Here is a 26,394-nt window from a genome sequence, read left to right on the forward strand (position 1 = left end):
TTTGCTGTGCAGAGCAGTTGGTGTGCAGGACAGAGAGGAGCCAATATGTCTGGAACTGACAGCGTACACAGGGATGCAAGTCATCCACGGTAACTGGTCTCGGATGTGGACAGTCCTGTGCCCGGAGGTGGATGTCCTGAGTCTGAAAGAAAACTACTCTGTAACGATTGCAAAACAGGTGGATATGGTGCCCAGCTGCGATCCGGAGGATATCCTGGACTGTGTACAGCTGTGAGTAGAGACTGTGATACAAGCGGTGCAGGACACCCACAGGAACTAGTCAGAGGAGGACTAGCATGTGTAGTGTCTGCAATATAAAGGATGCTGTGTACTATGAAGTGCTATGAACTGAACACTGATAATATGCACTGAAGTTATATGCACTGAAGTTAGATGCAATTGTGCGTACTTGGACTTTTACGTGTGAAGACAACACATTAAAAAGACTTTTTTGCATTTGAATTTTCTGGGTCACTGCCTCTTCACTGCGTACGGTGTTTCCGTTGCCTCACAAAGTCTATGGGTCTGTGAAAATCACATACAGCACATGGATGGCATCCGTGTGTTGACATATTTAACATTGCAAAGTATGGACAGCACAAAAATAGCTTAGCAATTTATTTATCCTTCTGTGAAAAACACTGATGACCCACACTGATGGTAAAAATGGTCTCAGGGACGAAACACTGATGACACACTAATCCAGAACACATTACATCATTACCGTTACTGATTATACCATTTTTTCACGTACGTGGTTAAACATGTACGAGTGAATGAGGCCTGATATTGTAGCTCTCTATAAAGATAAGTTTATGGCATGATCCACAGTTATATAATTTCCTTTAGTACTGCCTGCATTTGACTTTTTTTTCTTGTGTATTGATCAAAGGTAGTAAATAACATTTCATGTACTGTATGTACCAGAGGAAGCTCCAGAACTATTATCAGTGCCAGGGTATATGCATATGAGGGAACCCGGCTTTATCTGCGGGGGGACACTGACTGGCCAGCTATTGTGAAGGTGGTGGCAGATTGCCTTCTCTTTTTCCTTGGGGAGCTACAGAAGGGTTAATAGCTGGTTCCCTTACATTCAGGGGAAGTTTTTTCATTGGTTGATAGGTCCCTTCCGGTTCCAGGTGTTCTCCTATCAGGGGTATAAATTGCGGGGCTGGAGGTCTCTCAGCCTCTTTGACCCCCCTGGATCGAGAGTGGAAGGTGCCACTGTGAGGTGTGTGCAGGGATGGCGGCATGGGAGGCCGAGATTCGGGAGAGAATAGGTAGGGAGGGTTTTGGGTGGATAGCGGCGATGATGCAGGAGCCAGCGGCAGTTTCACCGCTGCAAAATGCAGCTGCCGGCGGTCGGTGCGCAGGCCCCGCCCCCTGGAGCGGTGGAGCCAGGTGTCTGCTCAGCCTGGTCGCGCGCTCGGCACAGCCGCGTCTGTTGGAACAAAGCAGGCAATTACTGAGGAGACGGGAGGGTTGCCTGCGGTCCCGCCCCCCATGAGTGAGAAAGAAAAGGGGCGGGAAAATATCAAAGCGCGGCCGCCCTACGTCTCGCCGCTCGGTGCTGAAGGGCTGCCTGACCACACAGCAGCCACCAGTTGTTACTATGCATAGTGAGGGAGCGGGGTTATTGTCAGCTCACACCACAATACCCGGTGGGACTATAATAGCCGCGGAAATGGGGGATAATCAAAGTGCTAATTCCTCTGCTAGTGATGAGGTGAGGCACAATAGGGCGGATGAGGGACAATATAGTGCTGCGCAGCAGCAAAGGGGAGAACAATTCACAGAAGATACATCTAATAAAAAGAACCAAGTAATAAATAATCAGCAAATGGTTCTTAGGCCTCCCTTGCTGGACACAGTAACTGTGCAGCCTGCTCAATCACAAATGCTGCTAAATGTACAACCGCAGACATTGCCCCCTATGTCCATTACCTCACGGGCCGCCACCCTCCCGCCAACAATGGTGGCACCTTCAATTGCGGCGGGTTCCGGCATTACCTCACAAGCAGCTGGGGTGGTGTTGTCCCCGGCGCAAAATCAGTCACAATTGGGCTTATCGGTAGCGGATATAGCAGTCAATTCAGCTTTTGTTAGTAATTTGGGAGCATGGGGTCTCCCACAACAGCAGGGTGTGCTGGCTGCCCCCTCAGTGGGTTTAGTTCCTGCAGGTGTTGCTACTAGGGAAATTTCTGTTGAACCACTGAGCCGAAGGGGTGGGGTAAGAAGGAGATGTAGAAGGTCTTCGTCCTCTTCATCTGACTCATGGAAAGGGTCGCCTAGATGTCATAGTCACCACAGCCATCGTAGGAGGAGGAGATCTGGGTCCAGGTGCAGTCGCAGGTCAAGATCCTCACGTCATCATTCGTCATCTTCATCGGGGTCTCGAGGCCGGAGTTGGGCATCGACTCGTCAGTCAGATCGTATCCGGCAGGAGCAGCAGAGGGTCCACGATGCAGAAGAGGCTACAGGTCAATCGACGATTCCCGTTCCTGAGGTAACGAGTGTTGAATTTACTTATGCGGGAGCCTGGGGGGGCTCAGGGGAAAGATTTGTGACCATGGATAATTTGAGGAGTATTTTGGAAGGAAAAAAATTGGTACTGAACCCAAAATTGTGAACCGAAGCCGAGATGCCCAAGCATCCTTCTCCATCTCTGAGATCAGATATTCATAGGGATGTGTTTTATTGCGGTGTAGCTCCGTTAGGTTCCCATTTAGAACAGGAGACTATAGAAAAAATTTGGGCAAATGATTACGTAGATATTTGGTCACTTTTGGCTATGGAACAAAGCACAGTTGATCGTGAGCGGCGGCAGACCGACAGGCCGTATGAGCGGAGACCGAAAGTTGTGAAAACGATTAATAATTGGCTTCAAGCCTTTTTCGTATTAGGTTGTGTTATGGGTAAGAAGCATCCTGAGCGTTGCTCGGAGTTGTTTCTCTACATGGATACTATTTATAACTCATATAAGACGCATGGTGGGGCTGCGTGGTGGAGATATGACGAGGATTTTCGACGGCGTTTAGCCATCAACCCGCAGTTGGGTTGGGGGGTAAAAGCTACGGATTCTTGGTTGAGGCTCATGTTGTCTCAGAAGAGCAGTAAGTCCTTTCATTCCGGGGCCCCTAGCCAGCAGCTTGGTCAGGGGCCAGTCGTCATACGTAGACCGGGAACGTGTTGGTTGTTCAACGACGGTCACTGCAGGCTTTATGGGTTATGCAAGTATAAGCACAAGTGCTCATCATGCGGTGGGTCGCATGCAGCCACAAAATGCCCACGTATTAACACAAAAGGTGCATTTGCCAGGACAAGAACACAACAAGATAGCAAAGACTCCTGTTGTGAATTCGCTTTCTGGCCTCCCTCTGGTCTTGATGATTCTATGTCGTTAGCCATTAAAGTTGTCCCTCTCTCAGGAAAAGGCCCAACGGTTTTCCAACCGGCATAGGACCATTGGTCCCCGGTTTAAAGTGGATGATATGGTTTGGTTGTCGTCAAAGAATATTCCTATGAAGGTTGCGTCTCCAAAGTTCAAGCCAAGATTCATTGGACCTTATAAGATTTTGGAGATTCTTAATCCTGTTTCTTTTCGATTGGCTCCTCCAGTTACGTTTAAGATCCATAACGTGTTTCATAAATCTCTGTTGAAGAGGTTTGTGGAGCCAGTAGTTTCTATGGTGGCGCCTCCTGACCCTGTATTGGTTAAAGGCAATGTGGAGTGAAGGTAGTGGAGCTGGTTATATTGACAGAGGGGTTGCGAGTTCTCTTTCTGGGCTCCCTCTGGTGATTACTGGAGGTAATGGAGCTGATCTAATTAACAGAGGCCTGCCACCTGATAATGAGGAAGACTGGAGATCTGGATTTAAGACAGCCGACTCCCTCTATCCCTGCTGGTGATTTTTTCCTGCCTCCTGAGGTCTTAGTTTCCAGCTCAGTCCCTGCATGCTCAGCTAAGTGTTCTTTTGCTATTGTTCACATTTGATCTGGTTTTGTCTATTTCAGTTTTGTGTGTTCAGCCAGCTCCGGCTGGGGCTGTGCTGAATTTCGATCCTTATGTTACTGCTTGTGCCAGTTTGTTTTTGTCCCTTATTAGATTGGCCTCTTTTTGCTCTTTCAGAATACCAGAGTGCTGATATAGTGGGCGAAGTCTAGTGACTTCAGTATTTTTCTATCAGACGTGTTGGGCATTTTTTGCAGGGTTTTTTTGCGTGATTGCAGACAAAGTCTTTCCTTTCCTGTCCTGTCTAGTTAGTGTGGGCTCCATCGTTTGCTCAGTCTATTTTCCTACCTGCGTTTGTGTTTTCATCTTGTCTCACCGACAATATATGTTTGGGGGCTATCTATTCCTTTGGGGTCTGCTCTGGGGCAGTTTAGATTTCCCCTTTCTTGCTTTAGGCTTATTTGTTCTCCGGCTGTGTCTAGGATCATTGTAGGTACGCTCCACGGCTACTGCTAGTTGTGTGGATAGGATCAGGGGTCTGCAATCTGCTTAGTTACCAACCTCTCTGGTTTTCTGTGGCTTAGCTTGGTCTTGCTTTCCTCCTCGGTGACCCAATCATAACAGACTCCGGTGAAAATCACAGCGATGGAGCCATGGTTTAGCAGGAACCCCAATGAGGTGTCTGCGGCACAGTTAAGAGTGGGTTTCAAGTATGGGTTTTTCATACCAGTCAAGTTTTCCAAACTCTCATCGTTTTCGTCAAATTTGAAATCGGCCAGGGAGCTTCCGCTGGTTTTGGCAAAAAAAAAATAGAGAAGGAAGTGTCACTAGGCCGAATGAGGGGGCCGTTTGTTTTGCCCCCCTTTTCAAATTTCAGGGTCTCCACCTTAGGAATTGTCCCCAAAAAAGAGCCCAGAGAATTCAGGCTGATCCATCACCTATTGCACCCCAAAGGTTCGTCAGTAAATGACGGAATTAGTGCTGAAGTCTTCAGTGTTATATGCGTCTTTTGATCAGGCGGTAGTGTTGGTACGCCAGGCAGGGCGTGGGGCTTTATTGGCCAAGTCGGACATTGCGTCTGCTTTTCGTCTTTTACCTGTTCACCCTGACTGCCACCATTTATTGGGTTGTTTTGTGGATGGTGCTTATTATTATGATACTTGTCTTCCCATGGGTTGTGCCATTTCATGCAGGTATTTTGAGCTATTCAGCAGCTTTTTGGAATGGGTTACGAAGGTGGAAGCTGAGTCGCAGTGGATTACGCATTATTTGGATGATTTTTTTGTTTGTAGGTCCAGCCGAGTCGGATGACTCCGGCAAAGTTCTGGCTAAGTTTCGGGAGCTCATGAGCATTTTTGGAGTTCCGCTAAGTGAAGAGAAACCGGTCGGTCTGGTTACCTGCCTCTCTTTTCTAGGCATAGAGATTGACATGGTTGAGATGGCTTTTCGATTACCTATGGAAAAAATTTCAAAATTATTGGATTTGATTGATGGTTTTCTATCACAGAAAAATGTGACGTTGGTTCAGATGCAATCTCTTCTGGGTTTGTTGGCTTTTGCAAGTAGGGTAATGCCGATGGACAGAATTTTTTCTCGGCGTTTGGCAATGGCTACGCGGGGTGTCAAGCTTCCTCACCACAGGGTTCGTTTGGGCCTTCCCTTGTTGGAAGATTTACGGGTCTGGAGGAGCTTCTTGTTCAAATATAATGGTTGCACCTGTTTTCAAGATGAAGAGAAGTCATGTCAAGACATATCATTGTTTGCTGATGCGGCTGGTTCTACAGGTTTTGGGGTCATATTTCGTAGCCAGTGGTGCGCTGAAAGATGGCCAAGGAAATGGGTGAAAAATGAGTGGACAAAAAATCTTACTCTGCTGGAGCTTTTTCCATTGGTTGTGGCTGTGGGTATATGGGGGGAACAGTTGCGGAACTCTCACATCTGCTTTTGGACCGACAATGAAAGTGTGGTTCACGCGCTTAATCACTTGTCGTCATCTTCCATTCCGGTTAGAAAGCCGATTCGGTTCCTTGTATTAAAATGTCAGCATTGGAATATTTGGTTCCGCTCTCGGCACGTGCCAGGTATTGAAAACGCTATGGCTGATGCATTGTCACGTTTTGAATTTCAGAAGTTTCGGGAGCTCGCTCCAGCCGTCAATCAGATAGGAACGCGGTGCCCAGGATACCTTTGGAAAATAACTGAAACCTCCTAATGCCATTAGTACGGGCGAATTTGGTAAGGCATGGCACGATTGGTGGGAAATCTTTCAGTGGGTTCTTCTACCGAGTCAAGGTTGAAGGTGACTTTGGCTTACATTCAACATTTGCATGCCAATGGTTCGTCTGCAACGCTCTCAAGAAAAAGGTTATCAGGTTTGGCTTTTCATTTTAATCTCCGGGGTTGGGAGGATGTTACAAAATGTTTTATTTTGCCAAAAGCCTTAAAAGGTTGGAAAAAATTGTGTATACCGAATCAAGCAAAGCGGCCTATTTCTTTTTCCCTATTGGCCAGAAATATTGACGGCACAAATGGAGTCTGTTGCTCTTCTTTTGAATCAACACTGCTTTCAGCGGCGTTTGGTGTGGCCTTTTTTGGGGCTTTGCACGTCAGTGAGCTGGTGACCCCGTCGTCCCGGGTACCTGGTGGTCTGCAACACAATGATGTAACCTTGTGCAATGGGGGAGTTCGTATTCGGTGGTCAAAAACTGATCCTATGAGTAGCGGGGTTATGGTTTCCACTGTTTTCTATTCCTGGCCCTGTATGCCCCATTGCTCTGGTATCGCGGTACTTGGAAGTAAGGCCAAATAGTCCCTTGTTTTTTGCGCATGCTGACGGGTCCCCGTTAACTAGATTTCAGTTCTCGGCATTGCTGCGTCGTATTCTATTCTTTTCGGGTCTCCCTCCGGGGGACTTCGGCACGCATTCATTCAGAATTGGCGCAGCGACAGAATCAGCTTGCACGGGCCTTAGAGACGAGGAAATAATGAGGATAGGCAGGTGGCGTTCTGCGTGTTTTTTCCGGTATATTAGGCCTGAATTGTTAACTGTATAGCAAGTTAAGTGTTATGTAATTCTAACTCTCTTTTCGTTTTAGGTCACTCCAGACCAAGTGTTTGGATCCTGGGACATTCATACGTCTTTTGGGCTCAGCAGAGAGCTGAGTTGCGCCCAGGCGGGAGGTCTTTGGGTTTTTACAATGTGGAAGTAAATTGGAGAGGTATTCGGGGATTGATGTGGTCGCAGGTGCTTCTTGAAGTGGTTCAACTATCAAGAGTAGTGGCTTTGCCCATCATCTTAGTAGGACATGCGGGGGGAAATGATTTGGGGTCACCACAACTAACAGAACTGCTAACGTTAATCCATCATCATTGTGGTATCAGGCATGAAGCAGCAACAACATCTTTGAAAGCATCGGTTATACCTCCTGATGAACCGCCACGGCGGGGAAACGCGTTGAGGGTTCCCCATAGACATGAATTTCCCCATGGTGGGACGATTAAAGGATTATCTTATCTTAAGTGACCACTCATTATCTGATAATTGTATATGACTGTGTTTATCTCTGTAAGTGAGAATAGCTGCTGATCCTGCCTTTTTGAGGTTAATATATCATATAGGTCACATGATATCATGATATGGTTGAAATGCATTTTTTATCGTTGTATTTTTTGATTTTTTTGTCTGCTCTGCACGAGTCCTAGGGCATTCTGATTTTTTAATCTCTGTACTATTTGAAAATTGTTTTCCCCTCTGTGATAATAGGGATCATTAGGGAAGCGAGGGATAGTCCTCGTTGAGTGGGGGCGCCAATATCGTACTATTAGGGTGCCAACCTCCACGGTCAGGAAGGTATCAGCTAGGCCTTAGTACAGGGCTGTGCAGCACTTTAGACTAGGTCTTTTTCTATTTTTGACATTTGTCATTTTTTCACTGGGAAGGTGTTTTTAATGACTATTGTAATAAATTGCATATTTTAAGGGGATTTGTCTGTACACACAGTTTTTTTCAAATTTCCATGAATTAGTTAATTTTTTCCTACCGTTAATGCGGGCAGATATGGATAAGTTTTCTGGTCTTTTATCTCGCATGGCTATGGTTTGGTCTGAAATAATTTTCAAATTGGTGTGGTGTGGGGCGAGGGATTGGGCTGGGATTGAAAGGGCATGTAGAGCCGTAAATCAACGATTATCTCATTTTGTGCACTTTAAGGGTGGTATTGTTGTGAGGCACAAGCAGTTAGAGGATAATAATGCCAGGCTCTTACGTCCGGATGGGGTGCATCCAACGGATGTTGGGTTGGATATTTTCCTGTCATTATTGCAGGATGGTATTGAGGAGGTAATTTTTTCTTTGGGTGGGGGGTCGTAGCTTCTTGAAGTCGTTGCAGCTCCTTGAAGTCGTCGCTACTCCGTGGCGGAAGAGCAAGGCTGGGTAACATGTGCCGGGAGTCCGGTGGCATATCCCCATAATCTTCCGATGGTTAATATGAGAGCTGCGACCTTACCCCTCCAACAATGGGTGTTATAAAAAAAAAGATGAGAGTTGTTTGTAACTGGTTATTCTCCAATAAAATTGTTTACTTTTGAATTGTGTTTGACAGTGTTTTTGTTGCGCCGGGGAAAAAGAGAGAGTTAAGTTTTATAAGGTATGGACAGTCTAAGGTATCCATGTAGCCATCCTTGATAAGCAGCACATAATATTATATGGGCCAATATTGTTCCTTTGTATACCTCCAATGGCTCCAGAACAGAATCAAAGTTCCCAGAGGGTCTGCTCAGATTGATATGTCACCGAGAGCAAGTTCAAATGCTTAAATGCTTAAATTCTTGGTATAATACTGGTATTTTTCAGATGTAGTTCTTGTTGTATATGTTTTATATACAGTATATATAATGAAAGTGCAATATAACACCCATATGACCAGAAAGATGCACATACTTTCTGCCATGATTTAACTATCCCCTTTAAGAAAGCAGGAGGTAATGTCCTGAATGGCAGTATGTGTTACAGAGGTGGTTGACCTCGGTAATGTAACAATCTGTAGCAGACACAAGTTTCTGAGAGGGTTAATTTGACTGGATATTGGGACCCGCGATTTAGGAGCAATGAAAAGAGGCTGGTTCCCAAAATCCAGCCCAGGGTTTACAGGCCTAATAACAGCAGCTGGGTTAGCTCATCAGAGTGGAGTTTGTGCTGGAGCTGAAAAGAGGTATTTGGTGACCGCGTTTAATACTACTTGGGCTAATTCTGCCTGGAAAACCAAGATTAGTGAGGTTGCTACATTTACTTTGTTCATTGTACCTGAAGAAAGGACTAATTATGTAATGCATTTGTACTGAAGGAAGGCTGTTTTCGTTTTGGAGCTAAAAAGTTTATGATAGACAATAAACCTTATGCTGTTTTGATATAAACCCCCCTGTGCATGTGCATATCCAAGTGGCTACCAGAGAACTGAAACCCTACACCGTACAGATTTGAAGGCAGTGAATACTGTATAACGTGCAATACGCAGTGCTAAATGACTGGAGACCAGCAACAGCCTGTGTACACGGGCCCACCATTCTTCAGATGCACACTCAATGATCTGTAATACACTGATCAGAACGCAAAGGTTGGCCTTAATATAGGCAGCGCAAGTCCTGTTTATAGGACATGCTGCCGAGAATTATGATCATTTCACATGTCGTTTTGATTGTTTGTCGGGTGACTGACAGCCCGTTTAGACTACACATATCGGGAAAACAAGCATTCCTAGGAACGCGCGATCAGGATAATCATGCAGAGTAAATGGACCATTACTCTACACACTGAAACATGACATTATTTACAAACATGCTAATATACTTTATGTTTGAGAGACATACGTCTCCTTGTATCCTTTGCTAAACTAAGAACACCAAGAATTGTGCCCCCCAAAAAATCACCTTGTGTGACTCGGCATGAGTTTTCCCAGAGGCCGGGTGTTGCTTGCTGACCTAAATGAATTGTCATCCTTGTGTGAGCATGAAATGTAAAAAGCTGTCATCGCGTCTTTTATTTCACACAGTTCATTAGTGAAGATGGATTTTAAAGAACAAAAAGTGATGTTCCCCATTTATGTGATAATCCGGGCCATTATGTTACAGCTTGTGAAGCTTCTCGCACAGAAAATAGGATAAAGTTCCCTCCCTTCCTAACTCCTTGTTATGGCTGTAGGGTCACACCCTTCTAAAACATAGCTCCAGGCTGTGAACACTTCACAAACGAGAGCACAGAAGAGGTGACATGAAATGATTTCTAAATCTAGAAGACTTTTCACACATTGCTTTATCAGTGTAGCGTAAGAAGTTCCCTCATTTGCCATTTGAGGAAAAGGATCTCCAGTGCTGGATGAATGTTAAAATACAAACTTTTATTGAAAAAAGTTTTTTCATAAAAACTACAAAATGTACTAAAAAACACATATTTGAAAAATAAATGGACATAATAGCAAGTGGTATCACAGGTGATATAGCCAACGCGTTTTGACCTCACCAGGTCTTATTCATGAACTTTTCCTCATACCTTTGCTTTTACAACGCCGTGATTCAGGTGACTCTGAGCGCTTTGGAAGGTATGGATATATACTGAAGACTGGTGAGCTGACCTTTTCCTTTTCCCCTTTTTCCTGTTATTTGTCTCATTTGCCATTTATCATATTAGGCCTGGGTCACACTTGGGAGAAACTCGCGCGAGTCTCTCATCACAATACCTGGCACTGCCGCCGACACTCGGGACCAGAGTGTGCGGCTGTATGTATTTCTATGCAGCTGAGCGCTCTGGTCCGAGTGCCGGCGGCAGTGCCGGGAATTGAGACATGAGACTCGTGAGAGTTTCTCGCAAGTGTGATCCCGGCCTTAAAGTAAACCTGATAGGTGATAATTGCTGCCCAATTAGTGGACTTGTATCAGACCCTGGCTGTATTATCTTAGACATACAGTATATGTTTGACTCAAACGCTGCAGCGTTTCATAGAAAAACATACTTTGGGACCGCTAAAGACTAGTTGTACAGGCGAGTTCCCGGCTTCTTCTTGCCCAGTGCCCTGGACTGACAAATGTCTGACTATGTGCGCATATAGGCAAAGACCTGTCAATCCAGGGCAGCGGACGGTGGAAGCCACCAGAGACTATGCTGTCCTACTAGTCTCTAGCACGGCTCGGTCCCCAGCAACTAATAAACTATATTTTTCTTTGAAACTCTGCACAGCTTCAGAGGCAAACATGTATGGCTGGAATTGTGCAGCTACTGTCTTATACATGCTGCCGGTGGATCGGGAAGCCTGTATCAGCTGTCAGGTTCCCTTTAAAGACAACCTGTCACAATGAACATATAATTCAACCTGCCATTTATATGGCACAGAGCAGGAGGAGTTAGGAATAGTAATAGCTTTGTGAAAACTTCCATATAAAATTACATTTATTGATTTAAATCCCTTCGTGGTGGCCAGTTAGCAGTCCCACTCAATGACTGTGTAAGGGCAAGCTGTTTGTGGAAACTTAGCAGGGATCTTTACTTACAACAGTGTCCCCTGGGTTGATGTCATCAAATAAGACCACCCACTGGACTCCTAAAGCCAAAACCTGGATAATTAACCATTTATAAATAATTCCCACAAAACTATATATCAACCTTCTCACTGTATCCTATTCTATCACATTCTGCTGGCAGACCTGAATACATGCTCAACAAGATAGGTTCCACCCCTCAGTGTGTCTGGAATACAGTTACTTTGATGGATAGCTTGGCCATTCAATCTGGTACAGAGGCTTGCTGAGCTGTCAGTGTGTTGATTGATTGAGACTGGAAGACATCGGCTGTCTCCAAGTGTTCATTATTCCAGGTAATTGCCATACTTCTTAACTGAGCTGTGTCTCTCAGAACTCTGAAAGACGTACACTCAGCCTGTGAGGTTTGCTCTCCTGTGCCTTGAATTCTATATGCTTGATCTGTTGCCTGACCTTGGACTTTGTTCTGACCATCCCCCTGTTTAACTCATTCAGCTCTGATCCGTTATCCTCTCGGTACGTTGACCTCGGAAGGTTACCTGACTACGATTTTGTCTCTTCCTTCTGTTTATGATGTACCCTCCTGGCTTCTGACCTTGGACTCCTTGATCACTCTGACTCACAACTTGGCCGTAAGAAGTGACTAGCGTCACATTACGTTTGGCCGATACATTTTTCTTTTTCGTCAGAATGGATCCTGTTCACACGCTTTGTGACCAGGTGGCGTATTTGACTTAGATGACTCAGGATCTGGTGAATCATAGAATCATAGAATCGTAGAGTTGGAAGGGACCTCCTGGGCCATCTGGTCCAACCCCCTGCTCAAAGCAGGATTTGTTAAATCATCCCAGTCAGATGTCAGTCCAGCCTCTGTTTGAAGACTTCCATTGAAGGAGAACTCACCACTTCTTGTGGCAGCCTGTTCCACTCATTGATCACTCTAACTGTCAAAAAGTTTTTCTAATATCTAATCTGTGTCTCCTCCCATTCAGTTTCATCCCATTGCTTCTAGTCTTTCCTTGTGCAAATGAGAATAAAGATGATCCTTCTACAATGTGACAGCCCTTTAGATATTTGTAGACAGCTATTAAGTCTCCTCTCAGTCTTCTCTTTTGCAAACTAAACATTCCCAAATCCTGCAACCTTTCCTCATAAGACAGGGTTTGCAGACCGGTCACCATTCTGGTCACTCTTTTCTGAACTTGCTCCAGTTTGTTGATGTCTTTTTTAAAATGTGGTGCCCAAAACTGGACACAATATTCCAGATGAGGCCTGACCAAAGAGGAGTAGAGGGAAATAATGACTTCACGTGATCTAGACTGTATGTTTCTGTTAATGCATCCTAGAATTGCATTTGCCTTTTTTGCTGCTGCATCACACTGTTGACTCATATTCAGTCTGTGATCTATTAGTATACCCAAGTCTTTTTCACATGTGCTGTCACTTAGCCCTATTCCTCCCATTCTGTATATGCTTTTTTCATTTTTATTGCCCAGATGTAGTACTTTGCATTTCTCCCTGTTAAAAACCATTCTGTTAGTTGCTGCCCACTTCTCCAGTTTATTTATATCTTTTTGAATCCTCTCTCTCTCTTCTCTTTTATTAGCTATCCCTCCTAGCTTTGTGTCATCTGCAAATTTAATCAGTTTACCCTCAATTCCTTCATCTAAATCGTTGATAAAGATGTTGAACAATACAGGACCCAGGACAGAGCCCTGTGTTACCCCACTTGAGACATTCTTCCAACTGGATGTGCAGCCATTTACGACCACTCTTACTCTTACGACCACTCTTGAAGGATTGCCAGAGTCTGGACTCATCACAATATCAGTTGCAAGGTCAGATAAATAACTTGATGAACACCCCCCCATAGCCCCCCCACTGCCGGCAGTGGCGGTAACGTCAGTACCCTATGATGTACAGTTGGTCTCTCCGGAACCTGTGATATCCCTCCTTGAAAAATTTTCTGCAGATAAAGACCAGTTTAGAGTATTTAGGGGGAGATGTAAGTTATTTTTTACCCTGCAATCGCGGTTGTCAGGGAGGAGTTTCAACAGGTGGGAATAATCATGTCCCTACTGCGAGGGGATCCTCAGACCTGGGCATTTTCTTTGTCCACACAAGCCCCAGGACGGTTTTCTGTTGATGCCTTTTTTAACAGTTTAGGTCTGATATACGACAAACCCAACAGTATTCAGGTCACTGAGGGTTAAGATCATGAACCTGGCACGGGGGGGGGGGGGGTGAAGGGTCAAACAGCTAAGGACTACTGTACTGAGTTCTGGCAGTGGTCCACCGAAGTTCTATGAAACGATGCTGCTCTCAGGTGCCAGTTCCAAAGAGACCTTTCCAAGACATTCATTGATGCTCTGGTACTCCATGACGCTCCTTGCTCTCTGATGGAGACCATGACTCAGGCCATACGAATGGACCGCAGAATTCTTGACAGGCATGGTGAACAGCAGGCCACATGTTATACTTGCCCAGAGCAGGTCCATTTACCCGAGGTTAGAGTTGCCAGTCTTCTTGTTGCGGAGAGAAGACGGAGATAAGATCTCGAATTCTGTCTATATTGTGGTCTCTCTGTAGATTTTTTAAGAATTGCCCACCTCGTCCTTAAGTTATCAAACCATCAGGAGAATGTCTGAGTCTAGGTGACGGCCGAGGAGGTCACCCAGACTTCCAGGTACCTTTTTCTTCCTCTGATAAAGTACTGATTAATACGATGATTTCTTTCAAGAACCAGGTGATCAACATTGGCATTCATTGACTGTGGGTCTGTTGATAACTTTATTGATTTGGGACTGGTTCTGAAGTTAGGGATAGGGACAGTTAGTTAAGGAAGACCCATTCAAGTCATCGCCCTTGACAAGACAACGTTAGCTCACAAGAGAGCAACAATGGATTTCACTCTCCAAGTGGGAGCACTCTGAATCCATCTCCTGTTTTGTGTTGGATAATTTAGCTGCTGGATTGATACTGGGCTTTCCATGGCTGCAGATTCACAATCCAGTTATTGATTGGTATAAGAAGATTGTGAAATGGAGCCCCAATTGTCCCTATGATTGTGCTATTGATCTTATTCCTATCGCCAAGTTTCCAAAAGCTTGCCATTACAATTTGTCGGGGTCTGAATGGACCACCATGAAAGAATATGTTAACGAAAGTTTACAGAAGGGTCATATCCGTCCTTCCTCCTCCCCTATAGCTGCTGGATTTTTCTTTGAGGAATGGAGGCATTTTTGGGAGGGAGCGGAGCGGTTCATCCAGTTTACGGTGATCACGGATCACAAGAATTTAGCTTACATTGAATCGGCTAAAAGGTTAACTCCTAGACAGGCCACATGGTCCTTGTTTTTCTCTCGGTTTAATTTTTCTATTACATTCACACCAGGTTCTAAGAATGTGAAAGCTGATGCTTTATGTCGTAGTCTAGATTCCATTTCTCCTCCAGAACATTCATTCTCCATTATTCCTCGGGGTATTGTGGGGTCTATGGTAACCTTGGAATTGGAAGAGGAGATTCGTAAAGTCGAGTCGTTGGCTCCTTCCGCTTTCCCAGGGTTCAAATTATTTGTGCCTGTGTACCCAAGACTGAGAGTGTTACAGGAATTTTATAATTCCATTTTAAGTGGCCATCCTGGGGTTACTGCCACAAGAAATGCCATTGCAACACTTTTTTTGGTGGTCATCCATTCATAATGATAGTGAAGATATTAAAGATTCTGTATTTGCTTGTGAAGTCTGCACATGCACCAAAGTCAGTCATAGCCGGCCGGCTGAAGAATTGGCTCCATTGCCAATTCCAGAAAGACCATGGACTCATTTGTCCATGGATTTCATTACAGATTTGCTTCTGTCTGATGGGAAGACAGCTATCTGGGTGGTAGTTGATCGATTCAGCAAACAAGCTCGTTTTGCTCCTTTGTCAGGATTACCTAATGCAGAAACACTCTCCAAATTGTTTATTTCTCATATTATAAAGTTACATGGGATCCCTCTTAACATTGTGTCTGATATGGGAGTACAATTTGTCTCTAAATTTTGGAGAGCTTTTTGCAATAAACTAAGGATTGACTTGTCATTTTCATCTGCTTATAACCCTGAAACCAATGGTCAGACTGAGAGGACAAATCAATCTTTGGAATAAATTTTAAGGTGCTTTGTGGCAGCACGACAGGAGTATTGGACTTCGTTTTTACCTCTCGCTGAATTTGCTTTTAACAGTAGAGTAAATCTACCAGAACCTCAACGTTCTTCTGTAATTATGGTTTTTTGGTGAATTTTCTAGAATTAGTTCTGAATGCCCTGGGGTGGAGGTCGCCGTGCAGAGACTTGGGGATGTCTGGAGGGAGGTTCAAAAGAATATTGGGACTGCGTAAATTCGCAAAAAACAAAAGGCCGATAGAAGACGTTCAGTGGGTCCTATTTTTAAGATTAGTGATAAGGTTTAGTGAGACCAGTAGAAGCGCTACTACAGCGCGAAACTGCTGTCGTCATTTCCACTCCCGCTGCCATCCTCCCTATGCCGATGTTTTAAAGCATTGGAATAAGGAAGATTTTAACCGGTGAGTGCCATCCGTTTTCTTTTTTGGTGTAGCCGCTGTGACTAATTGCTTTGGAGTGGCACCCCGGTTTATGGAGCACTTCCCATAGTACGCATATTTGCAGTACCAGCTTACGCAGCTATTTGTGCAATGAATGAGCTTCCCGGCTGTGCGGATTAAAACTTTGTTGGAGATACATTAAACTTAAAGTGCCGTCGGCGAAGTTGGATCCAAAGTTTATTGGTCCATATGAGATCCTAGAAGTGCTCAATCCTGTGGCATTTAGATTAAAGCTTCCTCCATCCCTAATGTATTCCATAAATCCCTATTAAAGGAGTATGTCCCTTCTGCGTTGTCTCCCTCATCCCCGCCTCCTCCGCTTTCAGTAGGTGGTGGCCTGGAGTATGAGGTTCAGAGGGTTGTGGATTTTTGGAGGGTCCATAATTCCCTCCAATACCTTATCCACTGGAAGGGATACAGACCAGAGGAGAGATCCTGGGTCCCTTCTCAAGATGTGAAGGCCAATCGGTTAGTCAGGGCCTTCAATCTAAAATTTGTTGGGGGTCGGGTGGCCCCCCCTAGAAGTGGGGGTACTGGCACGGTTCCACCCCTCAGTGTGTCTGAAATACAGTTACTGACAGCTCGGCCATCCATTCCAGTACAGGGGGGTGCTGAAGCTGTCACTATCCATCAAATCTGGTAGAGGGGCGTGCTGAGCTGTCAGTGTGTTGATTGACAGGTCGACTATCCAATCTGAGACTGGGAGGCATCGGCTGTAACAGTTTCCTTTAAAATATATCAAAAGCTTACATCTGGCAGAGTACAATGTACAAAAGGTTTCTCTGTGACTAAAGGTGGCATTAAATGGAACCTGTCAGCAGGATTTTGCTCAGTAAACTACAGACAGTGATTTACTGATTAAAATGATACCTTGGTTGGTGAAATCCGTCTTTTGGTTGTTGTTTAATCTTTATTTTCAGTTAATGATATGCTCGTGCTCTGGGGCGGCCTGTGGGGGTCTTCATGTGGTGCTCTGATAAGGTATTCATGTGTATGACCTACAGTATGAAGATCATTCCCCCCTACACTATATGGCTAAATCATAAATGCATATATGCATATTAGCCATTGCATCATGCTACAGCGCATGCGCCATTTTGATCAATGTTATTTTTTTTTTTTTTACAACACCATAGTATATGTATTATGTAATATTTGGGGCAGGTTACTGAGGGATCAGTGACCTATCATAAGCCATAAAGATCAATATGTGTAAGCAGAGCACCACTTGAAGACCCCCACACAGGCAGCCGCGGAGCACGACCATATCATTAACTGAAAACTACAAAGATTAAACAACAACCACAAGACGGATTTCATCAACCAAGGTATCATTTTAAATAGTATAACGGTGCCAACTTGACAGTATCTGTAGTTTCCTGAGCAAAATCCTGCTGACAAGTTCACTTTAAGCCTTAAAGGGAATCTGTCACCAAATTTTTGTCACCTAATCTGAAAGCAGTATAATATAGAGACAGAGACCCTGATTCCAGCGATGTATCAGTTACTAGGCTGCTTGCTATAGTTTTGATAAAATCACTGTTTGTCAGCGTTAGATTATCACTAAAGGACTAGTAATCCATATTTAAGAGCTATATTATAATTGTGCCCCCATTAACCTGTTCACATATTAGGTAACAAAAACCTCAGGATAGCAAAAACCTGGTGACAGATACCCTTTAAATAGCTGATTAGGCGTTGCCTGTTTGTTCCTTTTTTTTAATAGTGACAGGAGAAAAAAAACTGTTTCAATACATCTTTTACAATAGCTTACACATACCTCCCAATTTTTATAGAACAGAAAGAGGGATAGTATATTTGGAGTGCGTAATGCACAGCAGCAAATTTTAGCCTCTAACCACACCTAGCTACACTCATTTACCATTCCAATCTACTCAGGCAGGAAGCAATACTAGCAAAGGGGCATGAAGGCAGTAAGGGACATTCAGCAGACTGCCCGAAACAGCAGGGCATAGACCCAAATCCAGGACTGTCCAGCTGTGTCTGGGACAGTTTGGACCTATTGATTTATTTTTTGTTCATTCATTCATATTTGTAGCAGCCTTAGGCTGGAGTCACACTCTCATGCGATAATCTCGCATAGCACTGAACGGACTGGCCGGCACCTCTCCTGACCTGAGCATGACAGCATGATGGATTACTATGCAGCTGTCAAGCTCAGGTCAGGAGAGCCGACAGCCAGTGCGAGTTTTACGATGCGATTCTCGGACGAAAAATACGCCCTTAATGTGCACATAGCGCTATTTTGCTAATTAAATCTGTAAGGCCGTGCGTTATATCTGCATGTTTTCTACAGGTGTCCACATTAAACTACACTAACAATCATTTCTAGTTACTGCATTTTTCATTGTTTTTCCCCTTATTTGATGATTGCTGAATTGGAGTGGCGTTTTTAATGTGGTTTTCATGGTACAGAATTTTTTTTTCTGCACTTAAAAAAACAACTGTTTTTTATTAATATGCATTTTTTCAGGCTCCCATAGTAACCTAAAAAGGAATAAAAAAAACAACAAAACTACACAGTTCCACAAAGTCTTTAGATGCACAGTTGACAGGAGTTTTCATGAAATCCCATCCACTTTGCTTGCACAGGTAAGGCCGGGGTCACACTGGCGAGGAATACGGCCGAGTGAGAGGCGCTAAAAGCACGCATTAGACACGGACCAATGATTCTCTATGGGGTCCCTCGCACCAGCCGTATATTTCTCCTCAGTATCCTACGCTCCGTGCCACTCGCAGCATGCTGCGATTGTCAGCGTACTACGGCCGTAATACGCCAATGCAAGTCTATGGGTGCGCAAAAAATACGGATTACACACGGACCACACATGTGACTTGCGAGAAATACGCACCAGGTGTCTTTTAGCAAAGCCGGCAATTCAGTGTGCGATACAGTAAACTCACACTGACAGGTTTAATAAAGAAATGAAAGAATAGATATATACACATATAATACATATATATATATATATATATATATATGCATTCTATGAGTATATATCTATTCTTTGGTTTGTGTTATAAAACCTGTCATAGGGCTCCATTATATGTCCATTTTGCAAACCTGCGAGAAAATCTCGCCATACGGATGCCATACGGATTACATATGGATGCTTACATGCGCAAAATACGCGACCACACCTTGATTACGGATGACATAGGGAGCACTGTTTAGGGGCAATTGATCCGTATTACGCATGTAAAATACTGACCGTATTTTGCGTTGGTTAGTGTGACCCCGGCCTAAGGCTCATTCACACGTCAGTATTTGGTCAGTATTTTGCATCAGTGTTTGTATGCCAAAGCCAGGAATAGAACTTACCGAGAAAAAAATATAATTGAAAGACTGACTCCTGTTCCTTATTTTGGAGACATTCTTGGTTTTGGCATACAAATACTGATGAAATACTGATCAAAAATACTGATTTGTGAAAGAGGCCGTACATGAAGTAGATTTTCTGCACAAAAAAAGCGAAAAAAAACCTCACGGAGTTCATGCTGTGTGGGAATTCATGCGGTTGAAATGAAAAAAATAAAAAATAAAAAAAAAACACAAACACAACTGTTTTTTTTTTTTTTCTACAAGTGCAGAATCAAAGTTATAGTGTACTATTAAAAACGCTGCATCAAATCTGTACCAAAAACACATTAATGATGACGATTGTTATTACGTAGTGTGGTGCGGATACCTGCAGAAGACATGGAGTGCAGATGTAAAAATCAATTACGCCATTTTTTTACGGATCACCATACTCAGTTCATCGTATATTTAGGCTGTGTGCCCACATTGTGTTTTTATGCGTTTTTTGCCGCAGCGGAAACGCTTACAAAACGCTAATAAAACGCACCCCCATGCAATGCTATGGGATTCCGCAGTTGCTGTGCCCATGCTGCGGATTTTATCGCTGTGGAATCGCATAGTGGTAAAATCCGCAGCATGTCCATTATTTCTGCGGAATCGCGGCGCCATAGGATTGCATTGAAATGCTCACTTTACACATATGGCTATGCCCACCATGCGTAAAGTGAGCGCTTCATGTGCGGATGGTACCCAGGGTCTGGAGGAGAGGAGACTCTCCTCCATGCCCTGGGTACCATAATCCTGTAAAAAATAGAATTAAAATATAAAGTAGGGATATACTCACCTTCTGATGGCCCCCGGAGTTCTCCCGCCTCTCAGCCACGTTGCCAGCATCTTCCGTTCCCAGGGATGCATTGCGTGAATGACCTCTGATGACAAAGCAGTCCCGCATGAGGCTACGTCATCAGAGGTCATTGTCGCAAGAAATCCCAGGGAACAGAAGTTGACGGCAGCGCCGATGAGGGGAGAGACGAGTGCGGGGGTCGACGGAGGTTAAGTATATCTCTATTTTTTTTTCTTCTTATTTTTAACATTCTATCTTTTACTGTTGATGCTGCATAGGTGGCATCATTAGTAAAAAGTTGGTCACACTTGTCAAGCGCTATGCTTGAGAAGTGTGACAAAAGCGCAAGAATTCTGCAAGCTAAAAACACTTGCAAAACGCTTGTGTTTTGCGGGAAAACACATGTGAATTCCGCATGCGTTTTACCCGCGGCAGGGAGTTGCGGAAATGTTGTGGACATTTCCGCAGCATTTCTGCAACATGGGCACATAGCATAAGGCTTGTTGTGAATAAAGGGATACATAATATATCTATGTTATTTTTAACAATTTGTGCTTTTTCTATAAGTGTATTAAAAATTGTATTATTGTATTTGTTCTTCATATTTTTTAGTAACTTTATATAGGAAGAAAAAAATCTGACATTTATTTTACCCCTAGAATACAGGTATATAGAAATGCACACGTATATAGAGATTTAGCTCTATTTACCAGTATACATTCAGTTACATAAAATTCTCCCATATGAAGTATGCAGTGCAACCTGTGGTTCATACCAATTGCTGCTGCCTCAAATGCGAAATGTTGGGTGTTCATAATCCAGAGAAGAATGATAGTTAGCATTAGCACTGCAGCTTTGCAGCGCTGGGGACCTGGGATCAAATCTCAGCAAAGACAATATCTGCAAGGAGTTTGTATGTTCTCCCCATTGTATGTGTTTCTTCCCACCCTCCAAAGATATACTGATAGGAAATGAGGACCCGTTCTGAAACTCTCACCAACCTCTCATTTTCTTTCTTCTGGGCATCAACTTCACACATGGAATCACTAGATATACAGCAATGTTATATGTAATCTCATGCTACCCTCTCTTTGTTTCCTCCTAGGAGGACCAACGTACTCAAACTACGTATAAGAACTACATATATTATAAGCACACTATATATCTTCCAGGCACTATCTACACCTAATGGTTGGGAGCATTAGTATCCTTTATTTCATGGAGATCTTCTTTTTCCTCAGTTCATCACTAAAGATTAACCACAGGTTATTGTTCCTTGACACTGATTTATCCATATACGTTTGAAATATTTCCTCCCAGATCACGTGCACTTATGGATCAATCTCTAGAATTCCGGCTAATAACACACTGAATCGACGGACCATGTTCATTTCAATTATGCGCTGTTATTTTCTTCATACATCATGTGATATTGAATTCTCTGTGATTGTAATTCTTACAATATTGAGATTAATTATTGTTCTCTTTATACATGTTCTTTCAGCAAACTTTTAGAGATTCTCTGATGAAGATCCAATGTTGGATCCATCTGGATGCCAAATAAACACAGAATCATCTTTTTCACAAATTTTGAGTGCCAAGTTTCTTCTCATTTGTAATACGGGCTGGAGACCGTACTTGAGCACCTTTACGGACTTTGCTATATTTGAGTGCCTTGGTTGTTTCTACTATAGGAAATTTAGATTATGAGCCCCAGTGGGGACCGTAAAGATGACGTGTGTAAAGCACTGTGTTATTAATGGTGCTATATAAGCAAGTAAAAAAAAAGAAAAGAAATAAGAACACACTTCAAGAGAAGAATGAGTAAATTAAATGAATGTATGAACAGCACAGAGAGAGGAACTATTAAGCAATGGACTCAGTAACACATGCAGTGAAGTCTACACAGCAGAAGACAAGACAGACACAGAGAATGAAAGACGAGACTTAGCTCCAACCTCCCGAGGCAGGGGGACAGATTCCCTTCCCATTGTACCTGAGATGGCAACAAATTAGGCTATGTGCACACGCTGCGTTTTTTGCTGCGGTTCCGGCCCTGCAGAACCGCAGCAGTTCCGCAGACATGGTACAGTACCATGTAACCCTATGGGTTTTCAAAACCGCAGTGCTCACGCTGCGGTTTTTTCCGCACGGTTTTGCTGCGTTTTTTTTCCCGCAGCATGTCAATTGTTTCTGTGGATTCCGCTACAGTTTCACACCTTTAACATAGTAGAGGTGTGAAACCGCATGGCAAAACCGCAGACCAAACCGCAGGAAAACCGCAGGTCACTTTACCTGCGGTTCCGCGGGAAAAAACCCGCAGGTGAAACCGCAGCGTGTGCACATAGCCTTAGGTATGCTTAAATGCAACATAGCTAATCCTTCTTTTCTCCAAAATCTGTCCATAAACAATTATGAAATTTGGCTGTATTTTCTCATGTCAGATTTCTTTTCAAGATATTACATGTGGAGGAGGTCTTCATAGCTTTATATTAAATTAAAGGAAATCTGTCAGCAGGTTTTTGCTATGCAATCTGTGAACAGCACAGTGTAAAGGCTGAAACACAGATTTCAGTAATGTGTCATTTATTAGGTTGTGACCTGTTTACATACAATGAAGGTTTCATCACTAGGAGATTATCCTGACCAAACTAACAAATTGCTCGACTCCACCCCCTCCTCTGATAAGCAGCTCACTGTAAATAGACAATGTACAGAGAAAGCTGTGGTGTGGGTGGTGTTAGCTGTCTCAGCTCCGCTACATGCTTCATCTGAGAACTTTGATTGTGCCACAACCTTTTCACCCAGTAAACCCAGTGATACATCACTGGAATAAGGGTTTCTTTACCTACATTATACTGCTCAGATGAGGGAGCAAAAACCTGGTGACAGATTCCCTTTAAGTGTTTGTGTTTTACTTTTGGTTCCTCTTTCTATGTATGACCTGCATTTACTTTTCTACTGCTCATGTAAAACGACATAGAAATTATTTTTTTTTTACACTTTAATTCTCTTTAACCCATATTGTGTAAATTATTTTCTGGGCAAATATTACTAAAATTAAGGGCTTGGACAAATGACCATATTTTCGGTCAAAGTGTGATCCGACACAGCATCGGATCGCACTTGGAACAATGTTTTTCTATGGGCCGTGCACATGTCCAATTTTTCATTGGACCTTGTCTATCCGAGTAATGAATCGCAGTATGCATGATTTGCATCCATAAATCGGATCGCACTAGGCAGGGCCTGACTGGCAATTCTGGCAAATGCCAGAAGTGCCTGTCTAGTCATGGGCTGCTTTGTCTGCTATGTTGTTAACAGAATTGGTGTTCTCAAGACAGCCATACTGTCAAGAGCTGTGACGGAGCACAAAGTCGCCAAATCCCTCACTTATCCCAGCAGGCCACAGGAATCATTAGCAATATTGGTCTTGTAATAAATCCTGCTTTCCTCCATCCAGGGTAATATTAGTAATACATCCCATCTGGTACTTGGGGACAGGGACAACATGGTCCTGTGTGATTTCAAATGCCCAGCCCATACCTGGCACTAGGCCATGCAAGTCAATGGGTCTGTCCAACAAATTGGACAGATGTTCACACACCTTCACCACATTCGAGAAAATCAGATCACATTCTGATCAAACTCAAAGTGTGATTAGCATAATCACCCCAATTCTCTTGGCTGAGAAAAAATACGTTGGTGTGACCCAAGCCTAAGGCTGCGGTCACACATAGCGGCCATGCTGCGGCTGCAGACTATTTACTGCTCTTCTGTACAATCACTTAGTCTTGTATGAAAGCAGCAGTTTCATTCATGACCGGCAGCCAATCCCGTGTTGTAATGTTAGGTTTGGACAACAGCGATACCTTCCTGGAGCTCGGTCAGCTGTCTCTGCAGCTTCTGCAGCTGGTTCTGCAATCTCTCAGTATGGTTAGAGCTGTCATCTAGTTGTCTGCGTAGAGACACAATTTGTATGCCAGCTTCATCCTGAAAATGGAAAAAAAAAATGTTAGTGCTTGGTAAAAATACGCAGGAGGAAATAGTAAGATGACGTGTAGATCGCTGACAGAACAAGGGGCATTTGTGTCTTCAAAGGTTACTAAATCTTTGGCATTACTTAGCCATTATATGAAATTATCTGTATTAAACTTGTTTTCATTTCTGCAACATAGATAATGAAGATTAAAGTGATAAAGTAACTTCTATATTAGGAACATTTACCTTAAAGGGTATCTGTCAGTAGGATCACCCCTCCGAAGCCGTCTATATGAGCATGTACAGTAGGTCATAGGAAGTAGAATAAAATGATATCTGCAAGGCGATGTCTTTTTCCAGAGATATCCATGCCGATCAGTTGTTCCCAATGTCGGCCGGATGTGCCGAGTTGCGGAACTGCACAGCACAGCTCTGTCAACGCAGTAGTGGCAGCGGCCCGCTACTGCAGATCCACTTCTTATTTGAATCAATAGGGAGCGATGTGTAGTAACTGTCCATGGCTGCTATGCAGATGATGAAGCTGTGCAGCTCTGCAACTCAGCACATCCAGCCGGTACCAGGAACTGCTGATTGGCGGAGGTGCTGGTTGCACCCTCATCGATCAGATATTGATCACCTATCTTAAGGATTGGCCATCAATTTAAAAGTATCGGGCAACCATGTTAAATGGAATGGGCATTACCAGAGGGAGACATGCAGCTCAGGAGAGCAGACTGTCAGTCATTCCATGTCTCACACTGGTAATGCCCCATTTATATTTCCAATAAGCTCTAGAGGCAGATTCTCAGGGAGATCTATGACCAGCCCATTGATCTTAACAGCTCATTTACATATTCCTTAACAGCTCATTTACATATTCCAGAGAAATCTACATTTTTCTTATAAGACATCAGATCACAGATATCAAGGTATCCTTTTATTCAGGTTTCTATGACCTACATGCCCATATAGATGGCTTAGGAGGGTTGATCATGCTGACATATTCCCTGTAAGGGTCCCGGTTCACATAGCGACGCACCAGCGATCCCGACAGCGATATACGACCTGGTAAGGATCGCTGGTGCGTTGTCACACAGCAGCTATTCTGACGACTCACGCCTGCGTCCCTGAGTTCTGCATCGCCAACGTGGTCGCTCATCGTTGTCAAACACAGCGATGCATGCTGGCCAGCGGGACGCCGACGATGAAAAAATGGCCCAGGACATTCGAGCACGATCAGCGATATCCAGCGGGGGGGGGGGGGGGATTGGGGGGGTGGTCGCTGCGGCGTGTCACACGTAGCGAGATGACTGACGAGATCGCTGTTGCGTCACAAAATCGGTGACGCATCAGCGATCTCGCTAGCGATCTCGCTATGTGAGATGGGGCCTTAAAGCCTCATTGACATGGCAGAGAGAAATTAAAATGTTAATATGTACTATCTATCTCTAATTTGAATAGAAGGAAGCGTGCATGCTCAACCTCATTCATTGATTCATTGTCCTGACTTGCTGAAGATGTTATCTATGAATTTTGTCTTCAGCGTTCTATGGAAAATTAATGAAGCAGAGGTCGAGCATGCACATTTATATATTACTAGCTGAAGAGCCCGGCGCTGCCCGGGCATAGTAACTAACTATGGTTAGTTATAACAAATTATAATGACTATATCTATATATATAAAGCTGAGTGTATAGCCCCGCCCACTCCGCATAGCCACATTCATTATAATATCCCACATCAGAGCTACTGGACTACTACCCCTAATATCCCATATCATCCCGTCAGCCAGAGCCACCGGACTACTACCCCTAATATCCCACATTATCCCTTCACAGCCGCTGGACTACTACCCCTAATATTCCACATCATCCCGTCAGCCAGAGCCACCGGACTACTACCCCTAATATCCAACATCATCCTGTCAGTCAGAGCCACCGGACTACTACCCCTAATATCCCACATCATCCCGTCAGCCAGAGCCACCGGACTACTACCCCTAATATCCCACATCATCCCGTCAGCCAGAGCCACCGGACTACTACCCCTAATATCCCACATCATCCTGTCAGCCAGAGCCACCGGACTACTACCCCTAATATCCCACATCATCCCATAAGCCAGAGCCACCGGACTACTACCCCTAATATCCCACATCATC

At 44.0% G+C, this 26,394-nt stretch overlaps 1 protein-coding gene and 1 long non-coding RNA gene across 3 annotated transcripts in view; one reads left to right on the forward strand and one right to left on the reverse strand.

Moving 5' to 3' along the window:
• LOC141095284 (uncharacterized) overlaps window positions 1-21,532 on the forward strand; it is a 99,376-nt gene extending 77,844 nt beyond the window's left edge. The window contains exon 3 of the long non-coding RNA XR_012233350.1: window positions 21,358-21,532. This is a non-coding gene — a long non-coding RNA (uncharacterized lncRNA). The remainder of the gene's footprint in view (window positions 1-21,357) is intronic.
• Window positions 1-26,394, reverse strand: part of CROCC2 (ciliary rootlet coiled-coil, rootletin family member 2) — a 274,079-nt gene that overhangs the window by 22,310 nt on the left and 225,375 nt on the right. For both annotated transcript variants that reach the window (XM_073581213.1, XM_073581212.1), the window contains exon 29: window positions 24,125-24,245. In XM_073581213.1, the coding sequence (XP_073437314.1) occupies window positions 24,125-24,245 (121 nt within the window). The remainder of the gene's footprint in view (window positions 1-24,124; window positions 24,246-26,394) is intronic.

The sequence above is a fragment of the Dendrobates tinctorius genome, unplaced genomic scaffold (assembly GCF_039654945.1).
Source record: "Dendrobates tinctorius isolate UK_male_01 unplaced genomic scaffold, ASM3965494v1 ptg000069l, whole genome shotgun sequence".
In the NCBI taxonomy this organism is placed as follows: domain Eukaryota; kingdom Metazoa; phylum Chordata; class Amphibia; order Anura; family Dendrobatidae; genus Dendrobates; species Dendrobates tinctorius.